This window comes from Pelobates fuscus, chromosome 13, assembly GCF_036172605.1.
Source record: "Pelobates fuscus isolate aPelFus1 chromosome 13, aPelFus1.pri, whole genome shotgun sequence".
Classification (NCBI taxonomy): Eukaryota; Metazoa; Chordata; class Amphibia; order Anura; family Pelobatidae; genus Pelobates; species Pelobates fuscus.
Genome location: NC_086329.1, coordinates 33,809,430 through 33,822,452, shown reverse-complemented (window position 1 = coordinate 33,822,452; position 13,023 = coordinate 33,809,430). Strand labels below are relative to the sequence as shown.

Below are 13,023 nucleotides of genomic sequence, written 5' to 3'. Positions count from 1 at the left end.
TGACTGCTCACTGTAAAAAAAAAAAGAAAAAAAAAGTTCCCCCCTCCCGAGCCCCTGGCCCCCACCCTTGAGCGGTGGGTGGGGGCCCTAATGTAAAATAATGAGGGGGACCTAAGGTCCTCACCCCGGCCCCCACCCCTGAGCGGCGGGTGGGGGCCCGAAATACTAATAAGGGGGGACCTAATGTCCTCCCCCTGGCCCCCACCCCTGAGCGGCGGTTGGGGGCCATAAATTGTAATAAGGGGGGGACCTAAGGTCCTCCCCCCGGCCCCCACCCCTGAGCGGCGGGTGGGGGCCCGAAATACTAATAAGGGGGGGGACCTAATATCCTCCCCCCTGGCCCCCACCCCTGAGCAGCCGTTGGGGGCCATCAATTGTAATAAGGGGGGGGACCTAGTGTCCCCCTCCTGGCCCCCACCCCTCAGCGGCGGGTGGGGGCCCGAAATACTAATAAGGGGGGGGACCTAATATCCTCCCCCCTGGCCCCCACCCCTGAGCAGCCGTTGGGGGCCATCAATTGTAATAAGGGGGGGGACCTAGTGTCCCCCTCCTGGCCCCCACCCCTCAGCGGCGGGTGGGGGCCCTAAATACTAATAAGGAGGGGGGACCTAGTGTCCTCCCCCCGGTCCCCACCCCTCAGCGGCAGGTGGGGGCCCTAAGGTCCTCCCCCTGGCACCCACCCCTGAGCGGCGGGTGGGGGCCCTAAAAAAAATCCCCCCAGGTGACTATTCACCCCAAACCCCTAGTCACCCCCTCCCCCCCAATAAAAATTATCCCCCTATCTGCCCCACTCACCCTAAAAACTAATGAGGGGGGGACCTTTAACTAAGTACCTGTAAAAAAATAAATAAAACTTACTATTCAATGTTTTCTTTCTTCTAAAATCTTCTTTTTTAAGCCCCCCAAAAAGCCAAATAAAAAAAACCATAATAACCGACGCAATTATAAAAAAAAAAAAACGAGCGCAAAAAAAATAATAATCCTTCGTCACCCGGCGAGGGCTCCGTGCAGACTGAGCTCTGCCGGGCGGGGGAAGGCTTATAAAGCCTTGCCCCGCCCTGCAATTAGGCTCAGAGCACTCTGATTGGTGGGTTTAAGCCATCCAATCAGAGTGCTCTGACAGGTAAATGAAGAGACTGACAGGTAAGTCTCTACATTTACCGGTCACAGCACTCTGGTTGGTTTGAAATCCACCAGAGTGCTCTGTGTCATTTTACACAGCGTGGGAAAGTTCTTTGGAATTTTCCCATGCTGTGTAATTTGACTCATAACTCTCTGATTGGTGGATTAAGTAACCAATCAGAGAGTTATGAATCAAATTACACCGCATAGGAAAATTCCAAAGAATTTTCCCACGCTGTGTAAAAGGACACAGAGCACTCTGATTGATGGATTTCAAACCAACCAGAGTGCTGTGACAGGTAAATTAAGAGACTTACCTGTCAGTCTCTTAATTTACCTGTCAGAGCACTCTGATTGGATGACTTAAACCCACCAATCAGAGTGCTCTGAGCCTAATTGCAGGGCGGGGCAAGGCTTTATAAGCCTTCCCCCACCCTGCAGAGCTCAGTCTGCGCGGAGTCCTCCATGGGTGAGAAAGGATTATTATTTTTTTGCGCTCGTTTTTTTTTTATTTTTTATAAATGCGTCGGTTATTATGTTTTTTTTGGGGGCCTTTTTTGGGGTTTAAAAAATAATATTTTAGAAGAAAGAAAACATCGAATGGTAAGTTGTATTTATTTTTTTACAGGTACTTAGTTAAAGGTCCCCCCGTCATTAGTTTTTAGGGTGAGGGGGGTAGGTAGGGGAATAATTTTTATTGGGGGGAGGGGTGACTCGGGGTTTGGGGACCCCTAGTCACCTGGGGAGGACATTTTTTTTAGGTCCCCCACCCACCGCTCAGGGGTGGGGGCCAGGGGGGAGGACCTTAGGTCCCCCCCCTTATTAGTATTTAGGGCTCTCACCCACCACTCAGGGGTGGGGGCCAGGGAGGAGGACACTAGGTCCCCCCTCCCTTATTACAATTTAGGGACCCCACCCACCACTCAGGGGTGGGGGCCAGGGGGGAGGACATTAGGTCCCCCCCTTATTAGTATTTAGGGCCCCCACCCACCGCTCAGTGGTGGGGGCCCGGGGGAGGACCTTAGGACCCACCCTTATTTTACTGTAGGGCCCCCACCCACCGCTCAGGGGTGGGGGCCAGGGGGGAGGACATTTGGTCCCCCCCCTATTCTGATTTAGGGCCCCCACCCGCCACTCAATGGTGGGGGCCGGGGGTAGGACAATAGGTCCCCCCTATTAGTATTTAGGGCCCCCACCCGCCACTCAGGGGGGCTGCGGGGGGCACTATTTATTTATTTTATTTTTTTCAACAGTGAGCAGTCACAGGCTGCTCACTGTTTACTAGACATGCCCCTACTCGCGGTATAGCGAGTAGGGGCAAAATTTACTAATACTAAGTAATTTTTACTTAGTATTAGTACATTTGGCTGAAAGACCAATTTAGATCTTTCAGCCTTTTGGTAGATAACTCCCTAATACCGTGGGAATTAGGGAGTTATCTACCAAGCGGCTGCAAGAGAAGTCCCGAGGTGCTGAAGTCCCGAAATTGCGAAATGCCATAGTTCCGAAATGCCGAAATTCCGAAGTGCCGAAAGTTCCGAAGTTGCCGAAGTTCCGAAGTTCCGAAGTTCCGAAGTCTTGAAGTGCCGAATTCCCGAATTGCGAAAATCCCAAATTTCGGAATGCCGAACCGAACCGAAAATTTTCCCCATGCACATGCCTACTAAACAACAAGTTTAACAAAAAAAATAAAAAAATTTAAAAGGTAATTTACCACCAAGGCCTAGGAATTACCTGTACAATCAAGAGCTAAAGATCAATGTTCACATTTTTCCACAAGGGATTCATTTTAAGAGACTAGTGATGCCATCTTTCTGGTGACCAACAACAACTCCTTTTGTGCACTAAGTAAGCACTACTAGCAACAGGGAGGTGGAATAGAACAGATTATACAAATAAAAGAGTTTTTAAAGGGGCAGTCAATGCTGGAAATTACCCTTTTAATGTGTTTTAGAAACAATGCTATAACAAATGATCTAGAATAAAAAACAAACAAAAAAAAAAAAACTTCTTTTGTACAAATACCCACACATTACATCAAAAGCTCGGAGTTTAGCACGCTCCAGCAAGTTGTTATTCAGAAGAATCTCATCCTGGTCTTTAGCGTTTGAACTGTTGAACATTTATAATCCAGCACTGCAAGATTAAAGTGTAGGAGTGACTGAATAACAGATTTTAAAACACTCCGTGTGCACAGCCTCAGTTATGCTCAGGAGTAGGTGTTGCTCGGACCGGTAGTTCCCCTACCAGCTTTTTACTTATGAAAAGTGTTTGCGTAAATCCCAGAATGCATTGTGATGCTTATTAGGACAATCCAGTTGCAAGATTAGGGATTGAGTGACAAAACACACACAGATGGCAAAAAAATAAAATACATATTGCATGTAAAAACCAACAGAAGTGCTTAGACTGACGGATTTGGGGTGTTCCTTTTACGATGACATGTACAACTGAGGTGTACCTTTAAAGATGGCATGTACAATCTGGGTATTCCTTTAAAGATGGCATGTACAATCTGGGTATTCCTTTAAAGATGGCATGTACAATCTGGGTATTCCTTTAAGGATGGCATGTACAATCTGGGTATTCCTTTAAAGATGGCATGTACAATCTGAGTATTCCTTTAAAGATGGCATGTACAATCTGAGTATTCCTTTAAAGATGGCATGTACAATTGTGCTACTGAACCTCACATGCTCTTTAGAGCAGACTCATGAAAATAAAATAACAGCTTGACACAGTTTGTACCATTCCAAAAGGCCAAAACTTCTCCTCAAGCTTTAATTCATTTGTCAATATGTTCCCTTTTCTATTTTATGGTTTCCTTGATCCTCAGAGCCTCTATATCTCATAAATAGGTCAATGTCTGCTTCCATTAATTGATAGTGCACCAGCTACACTGTATGATGGTACTGAACAAGGACTTAGGATTCAAACTCAATCTCATACAATAACACTCTTGGAGAAGTTCACGGAGGTCAGTTTTCATATGGGTCACCAGACTACTTAGAGCTAGCCTCAGGAAAAAACTAGTCACATCTTCTGACCATTGTGCTGGTCCAACACACGTCGTATAAAAACATCTGAACTCTGCAAGCTTTCAGATAAATTTGGCGTTTGAGATATATTTTACAAAGTAACAATGTAAGCACAAAATAAAATGTTCTAATGAGCAGACCAATACACTACAGAAAATATATTTAAGCAACGATCACGAGAATGTAACGTTACAATAGATAACTATCATCAACTTGCCCTTCACAGCTTTTGGGCTATGTTACCAAGAGATAAGCACCAATTAGTCTTGTCTTTAGGGCATCCTGCAGCTAGGAAATGGATGCTGGATGTGTGACACTTGTACAGCTCTCAAGAAAATGTGTACTGTAAGCCAATTTTGTTCTGTTCACAATCCCTGTGTTCTTATTAATGAATGCCCAGGTAACAGCAACCAGGACTTACGATTAGAGGATTAACTGGCTGTTAGCGATCTATAGTCGCACTGGCATTTAAAGGACTTTTTTTTTTCTTTTTCTTTTTTATTGTGAAAAAAATGATATCCCTTTATTGGTAAAGCATCAACGTTTCAACTGTGTGCCTTTATCAAGATATGTAATCTCTCCCCCAAATCACACTTCATTTATACCATCTTAATTAATCATATGATCAAGTAAGGGGCGAATCAATCCCATACAAAGTGACAGTAACCATAGTGACATAAACAACACCAATGTCAAAGTGCAATGTGCAAAACAAGTGCCACTGAACAAGGTGCATCCAAGACAATGCAACAAAGTGCACAATACATCTGCATGTGCACAATGCACCCACACCCAAGACAAAATGCAATGTGCATGCCAAAAACAAAATGCACATCAAAAACATCCCACATCAGAAACGTCCGAACTCCCCAGCATGTACACTTCATACCCTTTAACCTCACATCCAACATCCATCCCGGGAAAGGCGCCCCCATCCTCCCAACACCTCCACCTTCATTCCCAAATGGGCACAGAAGCAAATAAAGCAAAGGCGAGGAAGAAAAATCTTCACGCACAAAAAGCCAGACAAGCCACAGGACCCAAGCACCTCGAGCTTCTTACAGAAGACCCAATGGAGACAAAAATAAAAACGCATAAGGTTTTGTGAACAGTGTAATTTTTTTTTATTCTGATTAGTTTTTTTTTTATAGTAATGTTAAACACATTTTATACACCCTCCCAGACAAGTACGCTTCATTTAAATGAAAGTACATCATCACTGGAAACGGGGGCTTTGAGAGGGTGCCAGTCTTGGCTTTGAGATGAGCCATCCAGCTTGGAGACAGTTAATTGAGGATTTATTAAGGAAAGAATGTGTTCCGTGAGCATTTCTTAAAGGAATTCTGCATTTACCTTTCTAGGACATTGCCCATTAAACATGAAGGTTTATATGTCCCTACCCTAACACAAAGACTCAGTGATTAAAGAATTGTATATCTTTGATTTTCATAAAGCATTTCCCAACACAATGGTAAAGAGAAACTGCTTATCAATGTTTAGAAAAGACAAAACAAATTAAGAATTAGAGTGTGAAAAAAAAATGAATGTTATGAGTACAGAATTCATAAAACATTAATTTATTTATTTTTCTTCTAATAAAGCCACTCTTGCAAGATTCTACTACGTAATGCAGTGATTAAATATAACTTGAACCATAGATTTTAAAAAAATCCTTTGCTCTGTTGCATACATATTAAACCTTGGTCCCTTATTTGTTGAATTACAATTCCTCACTGGAAATGTAGTCCAACAACAACTGGTGGCTGGCTGGTAGAGAACTGTGGGATGTGTAGTCCTAACAGTTTGAGGTGCAGTGTTGGGCACCACTGTTTAAATATATCACTAATTCATTTGCCAGCTTCAACCATTTGATCAATGTTTCAATATTCATAACAAATGACTATTAACATTTCCTTTTTAATCCTAGGTCCATGGCTACCAACCCAGTCCTCAAGACACACCAAAAGTTTAGGATTTAAGCATTTGCCGGTTCTGTTCCTATGTGGATTAATAACAAAATCCAGACCATTGTTCTACCTCGAAAACTGGGTTGGGAACCACTATCCTAAGAGAACAAATGTATAAATCGGTTCATAGTTCTCAACTGCTGGTGTACCAGTCATTTGTGGTCCCTGGCATCCATCAATATATTTTGATAATCAATAATCTCACCGTCTCAGCTTCTCTGTAACTTTTTCCAGTTCTTCTTGAGCCCTCCTTAGCTCGGTTTCAAGGTACTGCCGCGTGGAGTCAAATTCACTCTCAACCATTTCCAATTTTTGGGTGGTGTACGATAGTCGCTTCTGCAATTCTTCCTTCTGGTCCTGCAAGCTGCTGGAAAACAAGAAGAAAAAAAAAATATTCCACCAACTGTGATGATCAAAGATCCAAAATTGCTGTTTATACTAAGCCATGAAAGAGACTGACTGCTGTTCCTCTATCGGCTCTTTCACATGCCTGTATTTTCTGATCTAATCTGAGACACGATACAAAATCTCTCTTATGCAAAACGTCATTAAGTATTTATGTATTCCTTAGCTGTATTCTCCATAATGTGGCATATTAAAGGAGAAGTATTTTTTCAAATGTTCAGAATCCTTCCTAGTGTTACAATGAGCCACCTGGAATCCTATTGACGCAGAGAATATAGCAGGTTGTGTGGTTCTTCAAAGACAAAATATGTTTAGGTTTGGTTTAGAGTGTGTCTAATTATTATGAAAAGCAAAAACATTTACGTACAAAAAGCCTCAATTAAATATTGTTGCATAAGCTTTTCAAATTATTTAATATTTTTGGATAAACTTTAAAAATTACTTTTTCAACATTTTGAAATACATATCAAAACATATATAATTTATAAAGAAATTTAAAAAAATAATCAATGTAAAAAAATTAATATCAAAAACATTACAAAACGTAGATTTTTTAGAATATTAAAACATTTTAAAAGTTTATAAAAAAAAAAGGGATTCTAGTGTGTAAGGAATATAAATCTGTGATCTATGATAAAAATCTTACACTATTGTTCCCGCTGCCCCTCCCTCGCTGCCCCCCCCCCCTCGCTGCCCCCCATCTTAGAAAGGGTTAAAAAAAACTTACTGTACTCACCTGAATCCAGCGCCGTTCTCTCTCAGTAAGAAGTTGGTGCGCTGCCTCCTCCGATGTCATCCAACAGGGGGCTAATGCATATGCGCAGCGAGCCCTCTGAGCGCGTTAGGCCCTCCCCATAGGAAAGCATTGCTGCAATGCTTTCCAATGGGGACGCTCATGCAGAGGGTTCACCGAGCACTGCTTTCGTCCTTTAGCCTTCCTGTCTGAGAGATGGAAGAGGAGCTTCTGTTAGCTCTCATGAGCTCAGCGTTGCAGTACAGTGCTAGCTCATTGGCTGAGAGTGTTAGCGGAGCCCTGCAATGCTGGTTTTAGCGCAGGAGAGAGAGCTTCAGACTCAAAAGACACAGGAAGCAGTGCCTGGCTGATCGTAGATAAGAAGTCAAACTGTTCTAAAATGGTTGAACAATTTCAGTTAAAAATGGCTGCACATGGGGAGGGGATAAAGGGAAGACCATGGAGAAAATATAAATTTCAATACTGATTATTTAAAAGAAAAATAAAATCCTTACCTTTCTCCACAATTCATCCCATCATCATCCCATCATCTGAGGACATGAGAATTTTTATTTAAAAATAAATAAAAATGTTACCCCGTATCCTAAATGCAAACTACACATTTAAATAACAGGAAGCTTTAAGTACATTGACCATTATAGTGTGAACTCACCTGCCCCGTCAAGGCAAACCTCTTAGCCGAGCCCTACACTAACAATTCTCATGAACATTCATATGAATTCCTCTTCTTGTCTCATTAGAGATTTTACCTTTTAGATGATAGCAGCAAGGTAAATTTAATGGTCATTGGGGGTGGTTCTTAAAAAAAAACTCCTGTTATTTAAATGTGCATAGAGAGTTGAAATATTTTTTTTGTCCTATGTATTTGGGCTGATAAATACTATAGCCACTGCTGCCACCCAAAATTAGTGGGAGTTTTGAGAGCAAGGATTAATTTTGTGATTCGTTTTATGTTTCTGAACCATGTTCAATATTTTATAACCCCAGTTGTTCACCAAAGGAACAACAAAGAAACAATAGATACATTTTTTTAGTTGTCAACAAACAGCAATTTCTACACAAAGCCACTACTTTGTTCTAACTTAACATGCTGCTAATATCTCATATGTTTCAAATAAATGTTACTCACAGTAAAATTCTTTGCTGTGAATGGGCTAAGGAAAATATTGAGAAAGTTTTCAGTAAGAATTATAATGTAATGTCAACTTAATTTCTTTGGTCAGTTATGTATGTTCCAACGAATGCCATGGCTCGTGGTCACGTTGACAGCACACACTTAATTTACAGCTTTGTCATCAACAAAGCCACGCTTAACATGGTGTCTGTTCACACAGCCAATGTGACATATGACATGGAACCAATCATTGTTAAAATTAGTTGGGACTTCTACCGAGAAGTAAGACTTGTCTAATTTCTTACTGATTGGTTAGAACCTTCGATGCACCTGTTCTCGAACTAGCGGTTACGAATTCTAGCAATGGAATGTTCTTTCAGGATTAGAAAACATCATGTCTCGGTAGACAGTTGATTGAAATAAATTTTAATACTCTCAAATCAATTTACTTTAATTAAAACTGATGTTCTCTCATCAGCTTTACTTTTAAGGATTAATCTTGTTTGTACATTTCTGAATTATGAATGAAAATTGTATGAACTTGGAATGCATTGTTAGAATTGTTTTACGAAGGGTAAAAAAATAAATAAATATGCAATGTTAAAAAAACTAAACAAAAAAAAAAAAAGACCTCAATATTATCCTATGTATAAAGAAAACGTCTGGAGCAAGGGCCTAAATGTGGAGCAATCGCCATGGTAACCAGTTAAATGCAAGATACCAAGTGATTATGCTACATCTAACGAGGTATGTCCTTACCAGCTGCAGCGAAAATACAACGTATAACAAAACACCAAATGCACGGTTATAGCACAAAATGTATAGCTGGAGATATTGAATATACATTCCAACAATACCAACAATTTCTATTACGATCACCTTGATTTACTAGGTGCCAACAAAAGGAGTCGTGCACTGCTGAAAACAGTTATGCTTGGAAGTCAATTTAAAGATCCATGATATTTACTATCACAGCTCGCAGGCTAACTTCCAAGCGTAACTGAGCTCTGCCAGCAGACGTATTTCCATAGCCCATGTTCTAAGAAAGCATGGCAGGCATGAGCCAATAAATTACAACAGCAAAATGCAACAGTTCATCGCTGTTGCAGCTATAATATATAACAAAAAACAAAAAGTAATAAGACATGTGGAGGTCTGAGAGGCCATAGCTTGCCATAAAAGAGACCCGAGCAGCTCTCTACTTTTGTAATGTACCTCAGATATAATAGATAAATAAAATAAAAATGCATGTGGCCCTGCAGTCCTGGACCATGTAAAAAATGTACGTTATCAAACATGTGGTCCATAAAAATGCCTGGAGGTGCCCAGTCTAAGGTGCCTATAAAGTGGCTACTATCAACCGCCTTCACACTAATAATAGTGAGAGGTGGACGAAAGAATTAAGAAAATCCTGAAAAAAATGAAAAACTTCCAGTTGAAGTTTTCTTTCTTCAACCATAAAAAAACACAAAAAAAAAAGGAAAATCACATAAAATAAAGGAAATCACATAAAATAAAAATAGACCGGAGAGAAAAACAAGTAGCAAGAGAGGTGAAACCAGACAACAGCTCAATTAGCCTGCCCTTCGCTGGGTCCCCGCTCAGATATCAAGCTGGTTTTAGCTCAACTTGTGCCATTACAGAGAGAACATATCTGAAGCATATAAGACTGGTCCCACCCGAATGGGCAGTCCAGTCCTGAAATGCCAGCAAGTTCCCTCTGCACGAAAGATACGGCAACCCCAGACGATCGTTTCAACCTTGTAAGGTATCATCAGTGAGGTATAGCCAATATATACCTCTAGGCACGGTGAGCAAGGGGTCCACGTATGGATTGCCCTTTAAACTTAAGGAGAGAAAAACAAGTAGCAAGAGAGGTGAGAACAGACAACAGCGCAATTAGCCTGCCCTTCGGTGGGTCCCCGCTCAGATCTCAAGCTGGTTTTAGCTCAACTTGTGCCATTGAGCTGTTGTGCTAACTTTAGCCAGTGTTTGTGACTAAGTGGCTACTAAAAAAAGACTGGACATACCCCATTTGCAATACTTTGGGTTGTCTACTATTGCAAATGGCATGCCATTATGGGGGTAATTCTCATTCCTTGGCTACCATACGGTCTCAAAGGCAACGTAACCAATCTGGCCAATTTAAATGTGAAAAAAAATATAAAAAATTTAACTGGTTATATTTGACCCTGTAACTTCCCAAAACACCATAAAACCTACACATAGGGGGTACTGTTTTACACGTGAGACATCGCTGAATATTTTTAGCAGTAAAAGCAAACAGTATTATGACATTCCCAGTTAAAATGTCATGCTGAATTAAAAAAAAAAAATCTTATCGTCTCCCATTTTAAAAATATTTTATTCATATTAAATTATGTTTCATAGCTAAATATTTGATGTTAAATGAAAGCCCTATTTATCCTGAATAAAATTATATACAATAAGTGTGGGAGCACTTAATATGAAAGAGGCGAATTACGGTTGAACAGACATATAGTCAAATTCCAAGTTTTGTTTACGTTTTATTTTGATCAAAACGTGTACATTTGACTCAGTCTTTAAGGGGTTAAAAATAGATAGATTCTCAAAAGACAACACAAAAATCTTAGGCATAAAACAATTATCTATGTGAGTCCACTGAAGGTTCAGAGTAAACTGAGCGTTCAAGATGGGAAAAACCTTTATGAAAGCCTTCCTTCCCGTGAATGCCCTGTAGGAGCATTGTGATTGGTTGGCTATGAAAGGCAAGTCTCACTTTGTGCCCAGTAATGTGTACATATATCCATCTATGCAGATACATGTGTTTAGGCATACATCTACACATATTACTGAGCAAGAAGAGGGACATCCAAGTACAGTGTTCTTACAGAGCATTAACAGCAAAGGAAAGCCAACATAAAGACTTCGCCCACCGTGAGTACGCAATCTGCGCATTATCTCGTTGGATATTTTTGTGGGGAAAAATTTGCATTAACCGTCATTTCCATACAATAGTAATACCATATTAATTAACCTTTAACAATGGGAACTACTACTTAAAACTGTTAGTATGTTAAAACAATGAGTACAGAGTGATGAATAGAGACAAATTGAAATAGTCAGAGTTCAGAAGGTAAACCATGTTGAACAGAGCTAAACTCAGCTTGTACAAACTTATGCAAGTGTGACATGGCAAATGGAAGTTTTTTTTCAACTCGTATATGTAAGAGAGTTAATTTTCAACACAAAGAATGGATCTAATGAATCTGAAACTAAGAAACATTGTAATAAATGTGTTTCTTTCTCCCATCCTTCAATGAAAGGTCTTCTAGAGCCATGTATGCAAGCTTGAAGAAGAACGATAAACCACTAAATTACTGGAATAGTAATGGGGACATGCTAAGAATATTCAATGAAAAAGGCAGAAATATAAAAAGAATAAGGATGAAGACAGGTTTTTTGTTACATTTATTCATAAAGTACAGAGTTACCAGTAGATCCTTTTTTTTTTTTTTTTTTCCAAAGGTGGAATTGGTCTAAAGTGGAAGGGTCATGAGTGATTAGCAAAGCAAAGTACACATCTTTTCTTGGTAAGGCAGAGTTTGGGCATTTGTACAAAGATCAGAGTTGGATTAATGCAGCGTAAGCAGAGTACTACATTTTTTACACGTAATCTTAGTTTTCGCATCGTAGTTTTGGTTAATACAACCACTGTAATTGCTGAAGCCCACAACAGGAATCCTGTCTTCTACAGGCTTAGGCAGTTGGCCAGGTTGACCAAAACTATTTAGCTAACTATGGTAGAGTTGTAAAACAGAAAAAAAACAAAAAACACAAAAACTTTTCAGTCAACGTAAGTAAAGAAATCCAGTTTAGTAACTCACTCAGCTAACTGCAAATACTTTCTTCAGACCTGCTCTTGAACTTTGTAAGAGGTTCAGTAGAATACGTAATGAGTTCTGAGAATGGAATATTCATTCTCTGGTACATAGCTGTGCATCTCCGGGGACGCACAATTAAAATCCATTTTAATACTCCCAAATCAATTTAACTTCTCTCAAATTCAAACCCTCGTCGTCCGTCCTCTACTAAGCCACCTGGTGCTAACACCCGAAAACCACAAACAATCTCATATCCATTCCATGTAACTCTCACTATAATTCCTCTTTTAAAGCTGCCCTCTGGAATGCACGCTCTGTGTGCAGCACTGTTAAATCAACTTCCATCCATGACCTATTTATCTCACACTCCCTAAACCTACTTGCACTAACAGAAACATGGCTTTCTCTCTCTGATACTGCTACCTCTACCTCACTATCCTTTGGTGGTCTTCACTTTATCCACAACCTAAGACAAGCTGAGAGTAAAGGTGAACAGGGTCCTTTTCAACCTATCGTTTCTGTAAGTTTTCTTGCAATTGTCCTATTTACAGTTAAATCCCACCCTCTCATAATATTGTAAAGTGCTACGGAATCTGTTGGTGCCATATAAATGGCAATAATAACTTAACTAAAATTGATGTCCTGTCATTGGCTTTTATTTAATGTTGAATTCCATTAATAGACTCCCATTGTTGATGCAAATTTCAGGAATGCACTACTTACCGGTAGCATGTTTGTATGTTAAATTCACAGCAAG

At 40.3% G+C, this 13,023-nt stretch overlaps 1 protein-coding gene across 4 annotated transcripts in view; it reads right to left on the bottom strand.

Moving 5' to 3' along the window:
* BEGAIN (brain enriched guanylate kinase associated) overlaps positions 1 to 13,023 on the bottom strand; it is a 213,026-nt gene that overhangs the window by 103,731 nt on the left and 96,272 nt on the right. For 3 of the 4 annotated variants that reach the window (XM_063439149.1, XM_063439152.1, XM_063439150.1), the window contains one exon: positions 6,333 to 6,494. In XM_063439149.1, the coding sequence (XP_063295219.1) occupies positions 6,333 to 6,494 (162 nt within the window). The remainder of the gene's footprint in view (positions 1 to 6,332; positions 6,495 to 13,023) is intronic. The other variant, XM_063439151.1, reaches the window with a different exon arrangement.